The sequence below is a fragment of the Pan paniscus genome, chromosome 1, assembly GCF_029289425.2.
Source record: "Pan paniscus chromosome 1, NHGRI_mPanPan1-v2.0_pri, whole genome shotgun sequence".
Taxonomy (NCBI): Eukaryota; Metazoa; Chordata; class Mammalia; order Primates; family Hominidae; genus Pan; species Pan paniscus.
This window is the reverse complement of record NC_073249.2, coordinates 101,247,064-101,269,669: the sequence shown is the minus strand read 5'-3', so window position 1 is coordinate 101,269,669 and position 22,606 is coordinate 101,247,064. Positions and strand designations below refer to the sequence as shown.

Below are 22,606 nucleotides of genomic sequence, written 5' to 3'. Positions count from 1 at the left end.
GACCCTAAGCAGGGGCTGCACAGAGCACGAGTGGCCACTGGGCCCACCTGCAGGCTCGGGGGACATAGTCTGGCCCAGGGCAGGTGACTGGTGCCACCAGGAAGCCATGGCCCAGATCCCACAGCCAGGTCCATCGCAGGGTCCTCCAGGAACCCCTCCCGCTTAGACCATGCCACGATGAAAAGGATACCACGTAGGCAATGTATTTCCACGCGTGAGGCAGGAGGGGAATGAAGATCCCGAAGGTGGCCGAGGAAAGGCCCACGAAGACAGCCCAGGTCACTACCTGGAAGTAGTGCAGGGGTAACGACCAGCCGTTCACTCTGGAGATGCGGGGTGGCAAGACCAGCTTTTCATTGTTGAGTATGGCTTCTGGGGTGACGGAACACTGGCTCCCGGAGCGGGTGTCCATCTGCAGGACACAGAAGGGGAAGACCTGCGCCGTCAGATCCTGGGAGGGCCGGCCCCACCCACTGTCACAGAGACCAAGGGGACTGGGAACACAGCCGTCAGGACCAGCACTGACAGCCAAAGGCCCAGCACTGCCTGGGGCCATGTTCCCCGCAGAGGGAGCAGGGGCTGGGCTGGAGTTAGTGCAGGGCACTGCCCAGGGGAATGAACAGACATGCTGCAGAATCTCACCCCGGCCAGAGCCGAGTGGCAACGGAAAACGGCTCTCCAGGGTGTGGAAGACCCTGGGCGGAGGACCTGGCCAGGCCCCCGGTGCCCGCGCGACCGCCCGTCAGTTCCCCTGACGATTTGTTACGTTCTGGGGAGTGCTCAACAGCCCCCACACAGCGACAGGTCCCAGAACCCGTTCACGAATACACAGGCTCACCCAGGACTCCCCAGGTGCAAGAAGAAAACCCACATCAGAAAGAGGCCACACTGAGCAGAGGGCTGCACCTGTGAGAAACTGAGGCAATGCCTGAAGAGCTCGCGAGCTGTTACTCACTGCTGCAACACTGAAACCTGCCAGATCCTCCCCGAGCTTCCCAGAGGAGCAGGACCCGAGAGCTCACTTCACAGGGTCCTGTGTGTCTCCCCTTCCACAGGAGAGGGAAGCCCATCCAGCCACGCGGGGCTGGGGTCTCTGCCCAGGTGGACAGTGGCTGGGAGGTTCTGAAAACCCTGTGGCCGCTCCTGGCCAGTCAGGTGGGGAGGGCGGCAGGGGAGGGAGGGATGTGGTGTCACAGAGGGGCAGTGAAAGACACTCAACGGCCGCTACAGGGTGGGGCGTTGATCTTCAGGGGCTGGGCGGTCTCTACAGAGGAGGGTTAGGAAGCTTCACCACGTTATGCCTCGCTCAAAGTCCTTGTTGTCTCTTTGGGAAAAAATCTTCAGAAAATGAAGTTGATATTAAATGTATTTCTTTGAGAAGAGAGACATTGAGAAATAGTTAGCAATTCTTCGTTCTTGCAGTCGTGAACGTCCATGATACAGTGGCTCTGCGCTGCCTTTGGTGGCTCCTCCCTGGTCCTCTAAATGTGACACCAGGCGGATGCGGGGCCACAGGACCCTGGGGCTTGAGTCACACAAGAATGTCTCTGGGAGACCCGAGAGACTCACAGTTATGAAACAGGACCATGGTTCTTTGGCTGGGCGGGGGGGCTCACGCCTGTAATCCTAGCACTGTGGGAAGCCGAGGCGTGCCTATCACCTGAGGTCAGGAGTTCGAGACCAGCCTGGGCAACACGGCGAAACCCTGTCTCTACTAAAAATACAAAGATTAGCAGGGCGTGGTGGCACATGCCTCTAATCCCAGCTACTCGGGAGGCTGAGGCATGAGAATCGTTTGAACCTGGGAGGTCGAGGCTGCAGTGAGCCAAGATTGCACCACTGCATTCCAGCCTGGGCAACAGAGGGAGACTCCATCTCAAAAAAAAATAAAAAAAAAGAAACAAAAGTCAAAGTGGCCAAGGAAGGAAATAGAAACACAGAAAGACAAACTTGTAAAAACACAATTCCCAGTTAAAAACAAAACCCAAATGAAAGTGCCAACAAACAGAAATGATGTCGCCAAAAGTCACATTGGTAAAACCTGGAAGATCAAATCGAGGAAGGACCACAGATCTTAGAGAGGAGAAGAGGGGAATCGCTCAGCGGCCTGGAGCCTTGAGCCTGGAGACAACACATTCATCTGTTAGGATTTCGGAAGAGAAAGGTGGAGAGTCTGTGAGAGAAAAAAGAAAACACTGAAGAACTTTGAGAAGACTGAAGACTTCAGGTCGAAACTCTGCACCAAGGGCCGGAAAGGACGATTGGAAAAAGAAATACATCCAAATTGGAGAAAATGTGAGCAAGCCAGGGAGACAGACCCCACGGTGGACAACGAGCAGCGGGGACAGACGCCACGGAGAACAGTAAGCCGGGGGTACAGACTCCACAGAGGACAGTGAGCCAGGGGGACAGAGGACAGCAAGCCGGGGAGACAGACCCCACGGAGGACAGCGAGCAGCGGGGACAGACCCCACGGAGGACAGCAAACCGGGGGACAGACCCCATGAAGGACAGCGAGCCGGGGGGACAGAACACACGGAGGACAGCAACCAGCGGGGACAGACCCCACGGAGGACAGCAAGCCGGGGGTACAGACCCCACGGAGGACAGCGAGCAGCGGGGACAGACCCCACGGAGGACAGCGAGCCGGGGGACAGACCCTACGGAGGACAGCGAGCAGCAGGCACAGATCCCATGGAGAACAGCGAGCCAGGGGGACAGACCCCAAGGAGGACAGCGAGCCAGGGGGCACAGGCCCCATAGAGGACAATGAGCAGCGGGGACAGACCCCACAGAGGACAGCAAGCCAGGGACACAGACTCCACAGAGGACAGCGAGCCAGGGGGCACAGACTCCACAGAGGACAGCGAGCCGGGGGGCACGGACCCCACGGAGGACAGTGAGCAGCGGGGACAGACACCACAGAGGACAGCAAGCCGGGGGGCACAGACCCCACAGAGGACAGTGAGCCAGGGGGCACAGACCCCATAGAGGACAGACAGCAAGTGAGGGGCACAGACCCCACAGAGGACAGCAAGCTGGAGAGACAGACCCCATAGAGGACAGCAAGCCAGGGGGAAAGACCCCACAGAGGACAGTGAGCCACGGGGACAGACCCCATGGAGGACAGCAAGCCAGGGAGACAGACCCCACAGAGGACAGTGAGCCGGGGGGCACAGACCCCACAGAGGACAGCGAGCCAGGGAGACAGACCCCATGGAGGACAGCGAGCCGGGGGGACAGAACCCACAGAGGACAGTGAGCAGCGGGGACAGACCCCACAGAGGACAGCGAGCCAGGGATCACAGATCCCACAGAGGACAGCGAGCCAGGGATCACAGATCCCACAGAGGACAGTGAGTGAGGGGCACAGACCCCACAGAGGACAGTGAGTAGCGGGGACAGACCCCGGAGAGGACAGCGAGCCAGGGTCACAGACCCCACAGAGGACAGCGAGCCGGGAGACAGACCCCATGGAGGACAGCAAGCCGGAGGAACAGACTGCACAGAGGACGGTGAGCAGCGGGGACAGACCCCACAGAGGACAGCGAGCCAGGGGGTACAGACCCCACAGAGGACATGATCAGCGGGGACAGACCCCACCGAGGACAGCGAGCTGGGGGGCACAGACCCCACAGAGGACATGATCAGCGGGGACAGACCCCACAGAGGACAGCGAGTCAGGGGGTACAGACCCCACAGAGGACAGCGAGCCAGGAGGACAGACCCCATGGAGGACAGAGAGCCAGGGGGCACAGACCCCACAGAGGACAATGAGCAGCGGGGACAGACCCCACCGAGGACAGTGAGCCGGGGGGCACAGATCCCACGGAGGACAGTGAGCCGGGGGGACAGACCCCACGGAGGACAGCGAGCCAGGGGGACACACCCCACATAGGACAGCGAGCTGGGGGGACAGACCCCATGGAGGACAGCGAGCCAGGGGGACACACCCCACATAGGACAGTGAGCAGCGGGGACAGACCCCACAGAGGACAGCGAGCCGGGGGGCACAGACCCCACAGAGGACAGCGAGCCAGGGAGACAGACCCCACAGAGGACAGTGAGCCGGGGGGCACAGACCCCACAGAGGACAGCGAGCCGGGGAGACAGACCCCACAGAGGACAGCAAGCCGGGGGCACAGACCCCACAGAGGACAGTGAGCCAGAGGGCACAGACCCCACAGATGACAGCAAGCCAGGGGCACAGACCGCACAGAGGACAGTGAGCAGCGGGGACAGACCCCATGGAGGACAGGGAGCAAAGGAGACAGACCCCACAGAGGACAGTGAGCCAGGGGGCACAGACCCCACAGAGGACAGGGAGCTGGGGAGACAGACCCCATGGAGGACAGCGAGCTGGGGGGACAGACCCCAAGGAAGACAGCGAGCCGGGGAGACAGACCCACAGAGGAGAGCGAGCCAGGGGCACAGACCCCACAGAGGACAGTGAGCAGTGTGGACAGACCCCACAGTGGACAGAGAGCTGGGGGGACAGACTCCACAGAGGACAGCGAGCCGGGGAGACAGACCCCATGGAGGACAGCAAGCCGGGCAGACAGACCCCAAGGAGGACAGCGAGCCGGGGGACAAACCCCACGGAGGACAGCGAGCTGGAGGGACAGACCCCATGGAGGACAGCGAGCCTGGGGGCACAGACCCCACAGAAGACAGACAGCGAGCCAGGGGGCACAAAACCCACAGAGGACACACAGCGAGCGAGGGGCACAGACCCCACAGAGGACAGTGAGCAGCGGGGACACACCCCACAGAGGACAGCGAGTCAGGGTCACAGACCCCACAGAGGACAGCGAGCTGGGGAGACAGACCCTATGGAGGACAGGAAGCCAGGGGGACAGACCGCACAGAGGACAGTGAGCAGCGGGGACAGACCCCACCGAGGACAGCGAACCGGGGGGCACAGACCCCACAGAGGACAGTGAGCAGCAGGAACAAACCCCACAGAGGACAGCGAGCTGGGGGGACAGACCCCATGGAGGACAGCGAGCCAGGGGGCACAGACCCCACAGAGGACAGTGAGCAGTGGGGACAGACCCCACCGAGGACAGTGAGCCGGGGGGCACAGACCCCACGGAGGACAGCAAGCCGGGGGGGACAGACCCCACGGAGGACAGCGAGCCAGGGGGACACACCCCACAGAGGACAGTGAGCAGCGGGGACAGATCCCACAGAGGACAGTGAGCCGGGGGGCGCAGACCCCACAGAGGACAGTGAGCCGGGGAGACAGATCCCACAGAGGACAGCAAGCCGGGAGGACAGACCCCATGGAAGACAGCGAGCCGGGGAGACAGACCCCACGGAGGACAGCAAGCCGGGCAGACAGACCCCACGGAGGACAGCGAGCCGGGGGACAGACCCCACGGAGGACAGCGAGCTGGAGGGACAGACCCCATGGAGGACAGCGAGCCTGGGGGCACAGACCCCACAGAAGACAGACAGCGAGCCAGGGGGCACAAAACCCACAGAGGACACACAGCGAGTGAGGGGCACAGACCCCACAGAGGACAGCAAGTCAGGGTCACAGACCCCACAGAGGACAGCGAGCTGGGGAGACAGACCCCATGGAGGACAGGAAGCCAGGGGGACAGACCGCACAGAGGACAGTGAGCAGCGGGGACAGACCCCACCGAGGACAGCGAGCCAGGGGGCACAGACCCCACAGAGGACAGTGAGCAGTGGGGACAGACCCCACCGAGGACAGTGAGCCGGGGGGCACAAACCCCACAGAGGACAGCAAGCCGGGGGGACAGACCCCATGGAGGACAGCGAGCCAGGGGGACACACCCCACAGAGGACAGTGAGCAGCGGGGACAGATCCCACAGAGGACAGTGAGCCGGGGGGCGCAGACCCCACAGAGGACAGTGAGCCGGGGAGACAGATCCCACAGAGGACAGCAAGCCGGGAGGACAGACCCCATGGAAGACAGCGAGCCGGGGAGACAGACCCCACAGAGGACAGCGAGCCAGGGGGCACAGACCCCACAGAGGACAGTGAGCAGCGTGGACAGACCCCCAGTGGACAGCGAGCCGGGGGGACAGACCCCACAGAGGACAGCGAGCCAGGGGGACAGACCCCACGGAGGACAGCGAGCCGGGGAGACAGACCCCACGGAGGACAGCGAGCCGGGGGACAGACCCCACAGAGGACAGCGAGCCAGAGGGACAGACGCCACGGAGGACAGCGAGCCTGGGGGCACAGACCCCACAGAGGACAGACAGCGAGCGAGGGGCACAGACCCCTCAGGGGACAGTGAGCAGCGGGGACAGACCCCACAGAGGACAGTGAGCCGGGGGACACAGACACCACAGAGAACAGCGAGCCACGGAGACAGACCCCACAGAGGACAGTGAGCCAGGGAGACAGACCCCATGGAGGACAGCGAGCCGGGGGGACAGACTGCACAGAGGACAGTGAGCAGCGGGGACAGACCCCACAGAGGAAAGTGAGCCAGGGTCACAGACCCCACAGAGGACAGCGAGCCGGGAGACAGACCCCATGGAGGACAGCAAGCCGGGGGGACAGACCGCACAGAGGACAGTGAGCAGCGGGGACAGACCCCCACCGAAGACAGCGAGCCGGGGGGCACAGACCCCACAGAGGACAGTGAGCAGCGGGGACAGACCCCACAGAGGACAGTGAGCAGCGGGGACAGACCCCACGGAGGACAGTGAGCCAGGGGGCACAGACCCCACAGAGGACAGTGAGCCGGGGGGACAGACCCCATGGAGGACAGCGAGCCAGGGGGCACAGACCCCACAGAGGACAGTGAGCAGCGGGGACAGACCCCACCGAGGACAGTGAGCCGGGGGGCACAGATCCCACGGAGGACAGCGAGCCGGGGGGACAGACCCCATGGAGGACAGTGAGCCAGGGGGACACACCACACATAGGACAGTGAGCAGCGGGGACACACCCCACGGAGGACAGCAAGCCAAGGGGCACAGACCCCACAGAGGACAGCGAGCCAGGGAGACAGACCCCACAGAGGACAGCGAGCCGGGGGGCACAGACCCCACAGAGGACAGCGAGCCGGGGAGACAGACCCCACAGAGGACAGCAAGCCATGGGGCACAGACCCCACAGAGGACAGCGAGCCAGGGGGCACAGACCCCACAGAGGACAGTGAGCCAGGGGCACAGACCCCACAGAGGACAGCGAGCCAGGGGCACAGACCACACAGAGAACAGTGAGCAGCGTGGAAAGACCCCACGGAGGACAGCGAGCCGGGCGGACAGACCCCACACAGGAGAGTGAGCAGCGGGGACAGACCCCACAGAGGACAGCGAGCCAGGGGCACAGACCACACAGAGAACAGTGAGCAGCGTGGAAAGACCCCACGGAGGACAGCGAGCCGGGCGGACAGACCCCACACAGGAGAGTGAGCAGCGGGGACAGACCCCACAGAGGACAGCGAGCCAGGGGCACAGACCCCACAGAGGACAGCGAGCGAGGAGCACAGACCCCACAGAGGACAGCGAGCCGGGAAGACAGACCCCACAGAGGACAGTGAGCAGCGGGGACAGACCCCACAGAGGACAGCAAGCCACGGAGACAGACCCCACAGAGGACAGCGAGCCGCGGGGACAGACCCCACAGAGGACAGCGATCTGCGGGGACAGACCCCAGGGAGGATAGCGAGCCAGGGAGACAGACCCCACAGAGGACAGTGAGCCGGGGGGCACAGACCCTACAGAGGACAGCGAGCCGGGGAGACAGACCCCACGGAGGACAGCGAGCCGGGGGTACAGACCCCACAGAAGACAGTAAGCAGTGGGGACAGATCCCACAGAGGACAGCGAGCCAGGGGGACAGACCCCATGGAGGACAGCGAGCCGGGGAGACAAACCCCACAGAGGACAGCGAGCCAGGGGGCACAGACCCCACAGAGGACAGCGAGCCAGGGGGCACAGACCCCACAGAGGACAGCGAGCCAGGGGGCACAGACTCCACAGAGGACAGCGAGCCGGGGAGACAGACTCCACAGAGGACAGCAAGCCAGGGGGCACAGACCCCACAGAGGACAGTGAGCAGCGGGGACAGACCACACAGAGGACAGCGAGCCTGGGGGCACAGACCCCACAGAGGACAGACAGTGAGCGAGGGGCACAGAACCCACAGAGGACAGTGAGCAGCGGGGATAGACCCCACAGAGGACAGGGAGCTGGGGGGACAGACCCCACAGAGGACAGACAGTGAGCGAGGGGCACAGACCCCGCGGAGGACAGCAAGCAAGGGGCATGGAACCCATGGAGGACAGCGAGCAGGGGACACGGACCTCACATCAGCCAGAGAAGACTCCAGGACAGCTCCTTCCCCTCAGGCCCACGCTCAGCCTCAATACCACCGTGGCCTGTAAGCACGTTCATATACCACACCACACAATCCACATCACACACCATATACCACACAGACCACGTACCACACACACCACACACCACACACACCACACCACACCACACAACACAGACCACACCGACCACACACCACATACCAGACCACACACCACACACCACATAGACCACACAACACACACCAAACAGAAACCACAACACACAAAACACAACACATACACAAGACACCACACACACCATACACCACACGCCACACACCACACAATACATACCACATATATCATACAACACAGACCACACACAACACATACCACATACACACAACACAAACCACAAAACAGAAACCACACAACACACATCATACAGATTACACACCATACCACACGAAACACACCAGAGACCACACAATCCGCCACACCACCCACACACCACACAACACAGATCACACACACAATTCCACGCACACCACACATGCACCACACACCACACAAACCACACGCACACACCTCACGCCACACATATGCAACAGAAGCAAAACACACCAAACACACCACACACTGCACGTGCACCACGTGACAAGTACCAGACACCAACCACAAACGCATCACTCTCCACATACCACACAGGGACCACACAATACAATACACATCACGCACACAGAATACACACCACACACAGCACACCACACCACACAAACCACACACCACACACAGAGCACACACTTGCACTACACACTGTACACCACACACACCAAACATCACACCACATACTGCACATATACCACACCCCCAAAATACCACACACCAAACCACACACCACACACACACCACACAAACCACACACCACCGGGCACACCCATTTGCACTACACACCGCATACCACACACAGCACACAAACCACACACACCACATACTGAACACATACCACAACTCCCACAAAATACCACACACAACACACAATGCTCACACTCCCACACACACCAAATGCACACACACTCCCACACACAATTCAAGTGAAAGGAGCATCTGTGAGTCATGACACTGAAGACTTGTAATGTTGGGTTCAGGTCCCCTTAGCACGACTAAGGCTGGATGGATGGGCCCCCCGTGTTATGACAACCAGACTGATGCCCGGGGAACTGGCTGCCCAGCACCGGGGCCTGCAGCGCAATCCTGTGTGGTGGACCCCAGGCGCCTCCTGTCTGCCCCCATCTGTGGATGTGGAGACAGCCCCCTTCTCAGACTGGGACTCCATCCTTCTCTGCACCACCACACGAGAACCAGCCCCTGCCACAGACCCCAGGTGCCCATCCCACCCTATCAGGTCTTTAAGATGCCATGACCTCCTCAGTCTTTCCTGTTTCCATCTGTGTATATGACACCAGGCCCCTAGAGTCTGCCCCGGTCCCCGTCCTATCTTTATGACTCCGTGGTCCCCTGAGTCTGTCCTGGTCCCCGTCCTGTCTTTACGACACCAGGCCCCCAGAGTCTGTCCCGATCCCATCCCTGTCTTTATGACACCAGGCCCCTAGAGTCTGTCCTGGTCCCCGTCCTATCTTTATGACTCCATGGTGCCCCCGAGTCTGTCCTGGTCCCCGTCCTGTCTTTACAACACCAGGCCCCCAGAGTCTGTCCCGGTCCCATCCCTGTCTTTATGACACCAGGCCCCCAGAGTCTGTCCCGGTCCCCGTCCTGTCTTTATGACACCGTGGTCCCCCAAGTCTGTCCAGGTCCCCATCCTGTCTTTATGACACCGTGGTCCCCTGAGTCTGTCCAGGTCCCCATCCTGTCTTTATGACACCGTGGTCCCCTGAGTCTGTCCAGGTCCCCGTCCTGTCTTTATGACACCAGGCCCCTAGAGTCTGTCCTGGTCCCTGTCCTATCTTTATGACACCGTGGTCCCCTGGGTCTGTCCCGGTCCTGTCCCAGGCCTGTCTTTATGACACCAGGCCCCTAGAGTCTGTCCTGGTCCCATCCCTGTCTTTATGACACCGTGGTCCCCCGAGTCTGTCCCGGTCCCCGTCCTGTCTTTATGACACCAGGCCCCTAGAGTCTGTCCCGGTCCCCGTCCTGTCTTTATGACACCAGGCCCCTAGAGTCTGTCCCGGTCCCCGTCCTGTCTTTATGACACCAGGCCTCTAGAGTCTGTCCAGGTCACATCCCTGTCTTTATGATACCATGGTCCCCCGAGTCTGTCCAGGTCCCCATCCTGTCTTTATGACACCGTGGTCCCCCGAGTCTGTCCAGGTCCCCGTCCTGTCTTTATGACACCATGGTCCCCTGAGTCTGTCCAGGTCCCCATCCTGTCTTTATGACACCAGGCCCCTAGAGTCTGTCCTGGTCCCCGTCCTATCTTTATGACACCGTGGTCCCCCGGGTCTGTCCCGGTCCTGTCCCAGGACTGTCTTTATGACACCAGGCCCCTAGAGTCTGTCCTGGTCCCATCCCTGTCTTTATGACACCAGATCCCCAGAGTCTGTCCTGGTCCCCATCCTGTCTTTATGACACCAGGCCCCTAGAGTCTGTCCCGGTCCCCATCCCTGTCTTTATGACACCGTGGTCCCCCGAGTCTGTCCCGGTCCCCGTCCTGTCTTTATGACACCAGGCCCCTAGAGTCTGTCCTGGTCCCCACCCTGTCTTTATGACACCGTGGTCCCCCGAGTCTGTCCAGGTCCCCGTCCTGTCTTCATGACACCGTGGTCCCTGAATCTATCCTGGTCCGAGTCCCCATCCTGTCTTTATGACACCATGGTCCCACAGGTCTGTCCTCTTCATCCCTGTCCTGCCTTTATGACACTGTGGTCCCTGAGTCTGTCCTCACCGTCCCTGCCCTTATGACACTCTGGCACCCCTGAGCATGTCCTCACTCTCCTCCAGCCCCCCAAACGTGTCCTCGTCCCCCTCTGGGCCTGCTCAGCCACGCTTTTTCCATGGGGACCCTCTGGAAGCCACCCCACCCTGGTGAAACCTTCCATTCCTCTACTCCCCACAGTGGAAACGGCCTTTTCTGAGGCCCCTCATGAGACAAATCCTCACAGCCTGAGTCCCGGACAGTCTTGCTGTGTTGTCTTTACTGCTTGACTCCTTCAGGAGTGCAGGGATTGCATCTGCCTTTTGGGAACATGGGAAAGTAAGGCCCCACTTTCCTTACCGCCAGAACCCACAGTTCCTTCTCACGCCTATCACATCACAGGTCCAGGCTGAAGAGCAAGAGAAAAGCAGCGTCACTCTCGCTAACTCCAGACCAAAGTGAGAAGTGGGTGGGCTGCCCTGGTCGACACGGTAGCCACGGAACCCAGGGCGCCTCACAAAGCCATGGCAGTTGGGAGGATGAGGGGACAAGGGGGCATGAAGAGGGAGGAAAGTGTGAGATGGACTCGGGTGGAGGTGAAATAATGCACGCAGTGGTCCATTTCCAAGACAAGGTGGCTTGATCCGGTTTAGGTCAGCAAACTACAAAAAAATAGGATGTACTAGGCCCCTGCTTGGATGGGCCCCAATGCCTGCTTGTCGGCCTCCCCCTCCCTGCCTTCCCACCTGCTTTGCCGCCCTCACCTGAACCAAAGTAGTCTAAGGTGAAAGTTTACTAGCCTGCAAAAGAGCTCGCTTTGTCTGTTCTTATCAGCCTGCCCAACTACTCAGCTCTTAAGTCAAATACTTGAAAAGCCCCAGAGCTGACTAGGATTGCAATGCGTTGTGGTCCGCAACAAAATGCAGCAAGACAACCCTAAAAAAAAAAACACCTAAAACCCCTACAACAACCAACAGGCGACGTCCAGGAAGACTGCGACCCCAGAGTACTCAGCCTAGGAGGAACCGGGGGAGGGACCTGCGCAGCTGGTTCTGAGCAAAGACTTTGGCCACCGTGGCTCTAACTGACTTCAGCACGTTTTTTCGTAGTCTCACGAGTGGAGGGAGTCTCAGCATTTTAGCAAGCTGTTTCATTGGCTGTCCTCTGAGCTCAGGAATTCGGTCACTGGCTTAACTCGGGGCACAGCTTCACCATGACCCATGCCAAGGAAGGGTTTCTCCTGAGAAGGGCCAGCAAGTGTGTTTAAGGGCATCCTCCCTCCTGTCCCTGCAGCCCTCCTCCCTCAGTACTCAAGGCATTTCCAGTTCCTGTCGGTTGGGGGGGGTCCCCAAGGACTCCTAACTGAATGCCTCCGATGCAGGCCAGCTGCTGACGCTGACTTTGGGGGTGAGGATGGGAAGGTGGACAGGGATGCACCCTTTCTGTTAGCAGGGGTCCCTCCAAGACCACCACCGTGAGGGAGTCGTCCACAGTCAGGGGCCCTCTTGCCGGCTGAAGCCTGCTGGGTCTCACTCTGGTGCCTGGAGCCTGCAGTGGCCAGAGGTCTGCTGCCCATGGACATCTTGTCTATCAGGGGCACACACGAGGTACACAAGTAAGAGGAACAGCTGGGCTGGGGTGGGTGCCCAGGACAACATGGGGGGAAGGGGCAGGGAAGCCTACCTGACATAGCTCTCCAGGACTTGAAGGCCCCTGCAGGGCAGCTGCTCTGGCCAGTGAGGCTGAGACGGTGCTGCTGGACCACTAAGGGTGACGGCAGGTCCCCCAGGACAAACGCCCCGTCTTGTCGCCTGGAGTGGCTTGTGAGGCCTCTTCCAAAGGTTTTCTTGCCAAACTCAGGACAACTGGCTTTTATTCACCAAGGTCTGCAGTTAACGTCCCGACACCTGCAGGTATTGTGGCCCTGATGCCGTCTAAAGATTGACGCAAACACCCTCAAACACACCTGCACACCCTCCCCCACCACCTGCACACCCAGTATCAGTCCCCATGTGCTGCTGTAACAAAATACCTGAGACGGAGTAATTTTAAAGAACAGAAACTTCTTATTTCTCCCCATTCTGGAGGCTGGAAGTCCAAGATTCAGGAGCCAGCAGGTCTGGTGTCTGGTGAGGGGGGCGCTCAGCTTCCAAGGTGGTACCTTTCTGCTGCATCCTACGGAGGGGACAGACACTGTGTCCTCACGTGGAGGCGCTGGGAGGGTGAGAGGTCTCTGCTGACTGAGGCCTGGTCTGCAAGGACCTTCATCCCCTTCACGGCCTAACCACTCCTAACACCATCACACTGGCCATTCGGTTATGACGCTTAAATTTTGGTGGAGACAAAAACCACAGCACACCCACACCCCCACCCCGACCCCTCACACCAAACACATCATGCACTCGCACACCCACACACCCACCTGCACCCCATACACACACACACACCCAATACCTGTACCTCATACACATCTGCACACCCCCATACATGCACCTTCATATGCACCTGCATATACCCCATAGCTTCACCCCCATACACACCTGCACACCCCCACACCCGCACCCCATACACACCTGCACACTCCCACACCTGCACCCCATACACACCTGCACACACACCTGCACCCCATCCAAACCTGCACACCCCCACACCTGCACCCCATCCACAGCGGCATACCCCCACACCTGCAGCCCATGCACACGTGCACTCCCTACCCAGACTGAGGTCTTGGAGGAGACCCCTTTGCCCCTCCTCTGCCTCCTGATTCAGAACAGGAGGCTGTGAGCTCGGGGAGGGGTCAGGCACCTAAAAGTTGACAAGTGCCCAAGGTTAACAGATGGTGGGGGAGGCTCAGCCACACTCAGAGGACCTAGGGTAGTTCTGGGTGAATGGGCATCTGCCTCAGTTTCCCCACCTGCAACAAAGCCCTGAGGGCACCACGGGGTGGGCGGATCTTGGATTCTGCAGGCCCCAGAACAACCAAAGGGTGGGAGGGGCTGGACAGAGGTTGGAAGTGTGGCCCAAGCCAAGCCCAGAGGATGCCACCTCCCACACAGCACATCCCACCACCCTCCTGCTTCCTGGCTCAGACAATCACGGGCTTGCAGGGCCCTGGCTGGGGATGCACAGCTGCTGGCCCTCACGCCCCACAATCTGCAAGTGGTCCCTGTCACTGCCGCCCTCTGCTCCCAGCTACCTCCCCCTCCCCTACCCAGGTTCTGCCCACATCAACCGGGGAGCAGGGTAGGGGGTACCAGTAGCTGTTCCCCGCCTGCACAGGGAGAGCTGGAGCTGCACCCCCAGCCGCTCCCCAGGCTGAGACATGGCCATGTCTGTGGGGCCTCCCTGGAAAGCTCTTGTGTCCTGTCAGACACAGGCGTGGCAGCCTGTTCCCCTCTGCCCCTCCTCTGGCCTCAACGTGAGATGGCTGCCACAGCAGCAGTCACTGTGTGACCACAAAGGAAGCATCCAGGGACCAGAGAGAAGCTGAGCTCAGGGAAGGCCCCAGCCCCTGCTCCCTCCACCGTGGCTGCTGTGTGCCCTGGCATGCGGGCTTGGGGACACCCAAAGGTGGTGTACCCACAAATGAGGGTGGAGGGACCCACGGGCTGCCAACAAGAGCAGAGGCTGCCGGAATCCCGGGAGGCCACGCATGACCTACCTGGACAGCTCCAGCCACCACCAGGGCCCTCTAAGTCCTGCAGGATCAGCTGACCAGGGTGGCCCCGTATCTGCGCAGCCCAAGGGGCAGCGGGAGGAGCCCTGGACTCTCCAGCCCACTCCCATCTCCTGACCCGAGGGGAGCCTCTCGGCCTGTAGGTCACCCATAGGCCTCTTCAAGATGTCCCCTCATTGCACACTCACTAAGACTGAAGCCACATGGTGGCTGCTGCCCAGTGCCCCTCTCTGCTGGGACCCTGTTGACCAACAATGCCACCCAGAGGGACAGCCAGTCTCAGGGGCCTCGGGGAGTGAGGGGTGCAGCAACAAGGGCCAGGCCACCAGGAAGCCGGGCAGGGTGGCTGCCTCCCGCAGCTCAGCACTGCCTGTGGGCTGCACCTGACCTCCACCCAGAAACTGCTTCAGAGCGCTACGAGCCTGGAGGGACGGCCGCCCACGCCTGCTGCACCATGAGGGCACAGCTGTGTCATCTCGATGCAGGTGCTTTGTGCTGCTGTAACAGAACGCCTGAGACTGGGTAACCTGAAAGACACGAGGCTTATTTGGCTCATGGTCCTGAGGCTGCAAAGTTTAAGACAAGGCCCCAGCATGTGGCGAGGGCTCCTCCACTCACAGTGGATGTGCAGTGAGGTGTTCAGAGATCAGATGGTGGGAGGACACCTGACTCCACAGCAACCTGCTGTCAGGAGCCACGTTGTTCCTGAGCCCAAGCTCTCTAAGGCTGTACCCTGGGGACCCGGCTGTGGGAAGTGTCTGTCCTGTTAAGGGAATCCTGGCCTCTGGAGCCCCAGTGGAAGCTGGGTGCGGTACACAGCCCCACTGAGCTTGGGACTGCAGATGCTGCCTTTCCCACCCTCCCTGCAGCAAGGGCATCCTCCCAGAGTTGGGGGTGGGGAGCAGAGCCTGCAGGCAGCCACTGGAACGGTGCACTTGGTGGCATCCAGGGACAGGACGGCAGGTGCAGCTGTGCAGACAAGCGTGGAGTCTGCTTCCTAGCCAGCACAGAGGGTGCAGCCCAGGCTCTGCCCCTCGTCTGAGCCCTGTTCACAAACTCTTCCTGTGAGTCAGCTACTGTGGCTTCTTCATGCTCTGTCCAGAGGCAATGGCTTTGCTCCCACTTCCACCAGGGCCCAGGAAGGACCTGAGAATGCTCACCCACACCACACAGAGCACCGGCCACCCTGCTCACCCAGCGTCAATGGCCTGCGAGGGTCAGCCCTGTGGTCCCGTGGCGTGAGGGCCCAGGCACTGCATACTGCCCCCGGGGCCTCTTCAGAGTCACAAATGCTGCTGCCCCCAGGACGACTGAGCTCCCATCCATGCCTGGCCTCTGGAAGGTGTGGCTTCTTCACTTTCAAGTTTCCATGGTCACAGAGCAGGGCACCCTGCAGGAGGTGCTGCTGGGCGCACAGGTGTACCTGACGTCACTGTGGGCACGACAGCTGGGCCAGAGGACCACCACCAGCTGGTAGGACACAGCACCCTCGCGTGCTGGGAGCAGTCGGGTGCACTTTGGCGCTCTGTGTCTTGTGATTGGAAGCTGTGTTTATGGTATTTTGCAAATACTAACATAAATGGGCACTCAGTAAACACCCAGTTAGAAAATGTTTTATGGACACGGAACGCTCCACTGTAACGGGCAGGCAGAACACACTCCTTTCCCAGGCTCAATTAAACAGAAAACGGGAGCTCTCCTCACCCCAGCCTGGCCCTGTGCTCCCCAGTGGCCCTTGCGAGGCCCCTACCATGGCCTGCCTGGGAAACACAAACTATGACAGGAACACGCAGGACTGATACAGAATGAGGCCAGACACACCCATGCCTGTGCCTCCCAAGAGCGACCCCAGGACAGTGGGGCAGACAGAGGTGTCTACACTGGCAGAAATAAGGGCTGGAGCTACACGTGATGCTCGGACACAGACGGCACGCAGCTCTGCGGCCTGGCCACACACCCTTCGCATATGACTCCACTCCTCAGGGTTCACGGGGCTGTGTACAGAGACTCTCTCTGCTGACACGATGGCCACACGCCCTTCGTGTATGACTCCACTCCTCAGGGTTCACAGGGCTGTGTACAGAGACTCTCTCTGCTGACACGATGGCCATATGGCCTTAGCGTATGACTCCACTCCCCAGGGTTCGTGGGGCTTGGAGACTCTGCTGACATGATACCACAGACAATTCATTACCTCCCCAGGGCTGCTTCCCGCATGCCAAAGGGGACAGGATCAAAGTCCTTGTCTGATGACAAAAACTCTACACGTGCAAAATAAAACTAAAAAAATAAAAGAGCTGAAGGTGGTCTAGAGTTAGGTCTTGGCAGAGGCCGCAGCCTCTGGAGACTGAAGAAACTCATAGGGGTCGTGGGTGACGTCTGGCTGCTCCCCGACACTCAGGCGAGAAGGGCTTCCTGCAATTTTCAGAACACAGGACTTCAACACACAGGACAGACCCGCAGCACACGTGGGGCTCCTGGAGCCCAAGGTCTGCTTCGTGACCTACCGCCAGGGCTCAGGGACTCCCAGGACACAGGGGCACCTCTCACTCCCTGCCAAGGAGAGCTGTGTGTAGAGACCCTGGAGCCAGGGGTCGCCCTGACCCGCACACAGCACGGATGCTGCTTCTGAAGGAGAGAAAGCTCCTTGGCCAGGAGTCCCTCAGACACAGCCCAGACCTCAGGGCAGTTCCCAAAGTCATACTGGGATATCGGGGGCCTCAGACTTTGACCCACGGCCCTCCAAAGCCTGCTCCATGCACTGTTAACACCCTGATCACAAGGTCAATGGAATCGAAAATACTGGTCTTTCTGCAGATGGTTGCAGCTAAACCTCTGCAGCTGAAGAAGTGTCAAGATTCACTCTGCCGATAGAGTGATCCAGTGTTTACAAGTGGGAACAAACCCCCACCCACCAAAACCACTCCAGGACACATGGCCAAGGAAGCCATGCTCTCTCCCCAGCAGAAACACTGGAACCAGGGTCCACAGAGGGCACAGGGGTGGACAGAACTGGGGACGGTATCTGGCAGAAAGCCTGTAACCCAGCGTGCGGCCAGGCCAGCATCCCAGCTCCGCTCCGGCTCTGCACCCTGAGGCCGCGACCTAAGGACGTCTGTGGAAACCGACCCCCACAACAGCACAGCTGCCCATGCAGCCTCCAGCCTTCCCACAACTACAATGCTGCCCACTACCTCGTCTAGACGTCACACTGACTGTGCTGGGGTCTCTGGGGATGCGGCGTGGGTGGGGGCGTCTCACCCAGGTGGTGCTGGTCCCTCTCGGAGGCGTTGGACAGGGAGCTGAGGTTGGACGACGGCCGAGATCCACCGCGCTCCGCCTGTGCTTCGTGCAGGTCCTGCAGGAGCTTCGTCGTCTCATCCAAGTTCAAATGGCTGTCGTCAGGGTCCAGCTCCTTCTTCACCTTCCCTGTGTAAACAGGACATGACCCCACGTCGGCTGAGCTCAGCCGGCCCGTCTACCCTAAGGGCAGGAGCGCACTGCCCATCCAGACAGGCCTCTCCGCTCAGGACAATAATTGCTCTGGAAACTGAGTGGACGAGCTCACAGCAGACAGGTGGACAGGCCTGGAGGACAGACATTACCCTTAGCAGTGAGTGAAGGAAAGGCAGACACCCAGGGTCCTTTGCTCAAGCAAAGCATCAGACAAGACCTAGCACCGCACAGACCACGTCATGTCACGCACAGACACCGTGGAGGGATGTGGCCACAACCCAGGATGGGCCTGGTGTGGGCTCCTGTCCTCAACACACAAAGGCCAGACAGCTGGATGGAGGGTGCAAGAGGCTGGCAGACCCCGGTACCCGCCCAGCTCACTGTGGAGCAGGTTCCAGGCCACAGCCATCGGGGACGCAGCACATCCAGCGGAGAGGTGGAAAGGATGAGCTCCCAGCCTACTCCTGAACTGTGCACCAGACATGCCAAGAGCCTGCACACAGGTCTGTGGTCACCTGAGCCCCACCAGCCAGGGGACCAGCTTCACCCTCCCCGGGGTGACTCTGGGCTTACCCTGACAATGCCTGGGGAAGGTCCCACAGAGTCTAAGCCACTTCTCAAACTCAGAACAAAGGCCGCCAGGCCTCAAAGGTGTGTAAGCAGACCTATCACCCAACGGCATCAACTACAAACTCCACCTGGTATCCAGTAAATGATTCCAACACACACGAAGGGGCAGGAAAACACAGCCCCAAACTAGGGGAGACTCAAAGCTGACATCAGGGAATCAGTAGACAAAGTGTAAGAACAGTGACTACAGACATGCTCTGTAGAACTGGGTAATGAGCAGAGGCTAGAACAGCTGGGAGAACTTAAAGACAGAAGATGAGGGAAAGTTTGGAACTACCTAGAGACTTCCTGCATGGCTATGATTCAAATGCTGATAGTGATATGGACAGTGAATTCCAGGCTGAGGTGGTCTCAGATGGAGATGAGGACCTCATTGGGAATGGGGGCAAAGGTCACTCTTGCTATTCTTTAGGAGAGACTGACAGCATTGTGACCCTGCTCTAGAAATCTGTGCAACTTTGAACATGAGAGAGATGATTGAGGGCACCTGGTGGAAGAAATTTCTAAGCACTAAAGCGTTCAAGAGGTGACTTGGCTGCTTCTAAAAGCCTATGCTCACTTGCATAAACAGAAAAATGACCTGAAACTGGAACTTATATTTAAAATGGAAGCAGAGTGTAAAAGTTTGGAAAATTTGTACCCCAGCCATGTGGTAGAAAAGAAAAACCCATTTTCTGGGGAGGAAGTCAAGAAGGCTGCAGACATTTGCATAAGTAAAGAGGAGCCAAATGTTAATACCTCAGGGACATTTCAAAGACCTTTGCCCAGACACTGCCATCACAGGCCTGGAGGTCTAGCAGGGAAAAATGGTTTTGTGGGCCAGGCCCAGGGCCCCACTACTCTGTGAAGCACTGGGACATGTGCCATGGTGCTCTGTGTCCCAGCCATGGCTAAAAGGGGCCAAGGTACAGGGCTAAAAGGGTCGATGCTTCAGAGGGTGCAAGCCCCAAGCCCTGGAAGCTTCCACGTGGTGTTGGGTATGTGGGTAGGCAGAAGGCAAGAGCTGAGGTTTGGCAGCCCCCACCTAGATTTCAGAGGATGTATGGAAAAGCCAGGGTGTCCAGGCAGAAGTCTGCTGCAGGGGCAGGCCCTTCATGGAGAACCTCTGCTAGGGCAATGCAGAGGGGAAATGTGAGGTTGGAGCCCTCACCCCACAGAGTACCCACTGGGGCACTGCCTAGTGGAGCTGTGAGAAAAGGGCCACCATCCTCCAGACCTCAGAATGGTAGATCTGACAGCTTGCACCATGCCATCTGGAAAAGCTGCAGGCACTCAACACCAGCCAGGGAAAGCAGCCACAGAGGCTGTACCCTGCAGAGCCACAAGGGCGGGGCTGCCCAAGGCCGTGGGAGCCCATCCCTTGCATCAGTGTAGCCTGGATGTGAGACAAGGAATCAAAGAAGATTCTTTTGGGAGCTCAAGATGTAATGACTGCCCTGCTGGGTTTCAGATTTGTAGCCTGCTGCCCCTTTGTTTTGGCTGATTTCTCCCTCTTGGGATGGGTCTATTTACCCAATGCCTGTACCCGATTTGTATCTTGGAATTAACTAATTTGTTTTGGATTTTACGGGCTCACAGGCAGAAGTAACTTGCCTTGTCTCAGATAAGACTTTGGACTGTGGACTTCTGAGTTAATGTTGGAATGAGTTAAGACTTTAGGGGACTGTTAGGAAGGCGTGATTGTGTTTTGAAATGTGAAAAGGACAAAAGATTCGAGAGGAGTCAGGGGCAGAATGATACAGTTTGGTTCTGTATTCCTGCCCAAATCTCATGTTGAATTGTAATTCCCAATGTTAGGGGAGGGTCCTGGTGGAAGGTGATTGGATCATGGGGATGGATTTCCCCCTTGCTGTTCTCTGTTCTCATGATAGTGAGTGACTTCTCATGAGATCTGGTTGTTTCAAAGCACTTCCCCCTTTGCGCTCTCTCCTGCTCCGCCATGTTTCTCCTTCATCTTCCGCCATGATTGGAAGTTTCCTGATGCCTCCCAGCCATGCCTCCCAAACAGCCTGAGGAACTGTGAGTCAATTAAACCTCTTTCCTTCACCAATGACCAGTCTCAGGTGGTTTTTTATAACAGTGTGAGGACAGACTAACACACCACAGCACATCAGCACCAAAGCACATCAGCACCAAGCTGCTGAGAAGTAGTAATAAGGACAAAATCTTAGAAGTGCTGAGAAAAACAGCTGCTGTGCAGAAAAGTGCTGTCACAGCAGCCTGGGGCCAGGGTCCCCTGGAAGGCAAGGCCAGCCACGGCTGGCATCTGGGGTCCCTCCCAGTGCTAGGGATTGTTCACAGCTCCAACAACAGGAACAGAGTGGTTTATGCTAAAGCTCACCTCCCCTCCGGGGTCTGGATTTTGGTACCTGCCTGGCAAGGGGGTACCCTGTGACCAGACCCCAGTGACCCTGGGCACCAAGCCTCTGATGAGCTTCCCTGGTGGGCATTTCACATGTGTTGTCACAGCTCACTCCTGGGAATTAAGCGTGTCCCATGTGCCTCTGCTGGGAGTGGATCTGGGCCTCACGTTGGATTTCCTTGGATGTCACTCCTGTCCCTCTGCTGCTGTTGGCACCCTTCCCCTATAATAAATCACGGCCATAAGTGCCTGAACAGAGCCAGCAGAGACAGGTGGAATGTCACCACGCGAAGCAGTGGGACCCATGGATCCAGGCACCACAAATGCTGCTGGAGGTCAGAACAGCTGGGGGGCGCTGCACCGGCAGCCTCCCAGGTGAGGGCACAGTCTCCAGGATGGCCCCACCAGCTGATGCCAACTGAAAGCCCCAGGCTGTGGTCTGTGCTTCCGACTAACCAGCTATCAAATGGGGTTCCCAGAAGACCAGACTTGAGCTCTATGAATTTCCTAGAGTGACTCACAGAAGTCAGGGAAACATCTGTAAATGAAAAATAAAATTCTAAGCCCCATGGACTGAACGGATTCCCACTCTTGGCCAAGGGCACTCCAAAGTCAACCTGGAAAATGAGGTCAGGCCATGATGTGAAGCGGGATTGGACTTGCCTCATTATCCCCTCTTTTGGAATTCAGGCACAGCTGACCAGCATTAACTTTAAAACAGAAATCTGAAGGTTGACAAAGCAGACTCCGTGGTAATAAGACACCAAATTCCGATCCAACTTTAGTACAGCATCACGTGATAGACGGCAGGCCCTGAAAGAAACTGAGTATTTTATCTCAAAATATATTTTTGACATATTTTGAAATAGCCCTGCAAAGCTGTCTCTTGTGGGAAAAATCTACATTCTGTAGAGAATCTCCTGCCCCTTCCAAGTCTCTTCCTGACCCAACAGAGATTTAACTAACAATCTGGTACCTTTGAGGGCCTCATGAGTGATGTTTGCCATCTACTCTACTCTTTTTGAAGCCTGCTACCTGAAGGCTGAATTCATCTATGTGACAAGAACCTTGGCTTCTACAACTGCTTATGTTAACCACGCACATTTCTTTCTGACTTCAGCTCTTCAGAGCTTAACCCTTTCAACCAAATGCCAATCAGGAAATCTCTGAATCCACCAACGACCCGACGTTCCTCGCTTCAAGTTGTCCCACCTTTCCAACATGAACCACTGTAACAACTGACATCTACTGACTGATGTCCTCTGTCTCCCTAAAACATATCAAAACAAGCTGCAGACCAGTCCTCCTCGGCAAATGTT

At 58.5% G+C, this 22,606-nt stretch overlaps 2 protein-coding genes and 1 pseudogene across 21 annotated transcripts in view; 1 reads left to right on the top strand and 2 right to left on the bottom strand.

The window, feature by feature from the left end:
- The window catches only part of LOC103785123 (palmitoyltransferase ZDHHC11), a 53,216-nt gene extending 40,231 nt beyond the window's left edge, over positions 1-12,985 (bottom strand). For 7 of the 9 annotated variants that reach the window (XR_010112639.1, XR_010112638.1, XR_010112641.1 and 4 more), the window contains exons 1-2: positions 12,847-12,985; positions 191-412 (exon numbers count right to left, since the gene is read on the bottom strand). Coding sequence is in view for 5 of the 9 variants with exons in the window: in XM_034964908.3 (XP_034820799.3) it covers positions 191-412 (222 nt within the window). In the remaining 4 variants the exon portion in view is untranslated. Of the gene's footprint in view, positions 1-190; positions 413-11,523; positions 11,626-12,846 lie in introns of those variants that run through there. The other 2 variants (XM_063606081.1, XM_063606080.1) reach the window with 1 other exon arrangement.
- LOC117978246 (neuroblastoma breakpoint family member 15-like) overlaps positions 1-22,606 on the top strand; it is a 512,107-nt pseudogene that overhangs the window by 400,638 nt on the left and 88,863 nt on the right.
- LOC106634368 (bromodomain-containing protein 9) overlaps positions 13,023-22,606 on the bottom strand; it is a 32,604-nt gene continuing 23,020 nt past the window's right edge. For 10 of the 12 annotated variants that reach the window (XM_055102048.3, XM_055102050.3, XM_055102057.2 and 7 more), the window contains 2 exons: positions 18,101-18,268; positions 16,437-17,254 (listed from right to left, as the gene is read on the bottom strand). In XM_055102048.3, the coding sequence (XP_054958023.1) occupies positions 17,154-17,254; positions 18,101-18,268 (269 nt within the window). In that variant the 3' untranslated portion in view covers positions 16,437-17,153. Of the gene's footprint in view, positions 13,071-13,195; positions 13,339-16,436; positions 17,255-18,100; positions 18,269-22,606 lie in introns of those variants that run through there. The other 2 variants (XM_063605907.1, XM_063605921.1) reach the window with 1 other exon arrangement.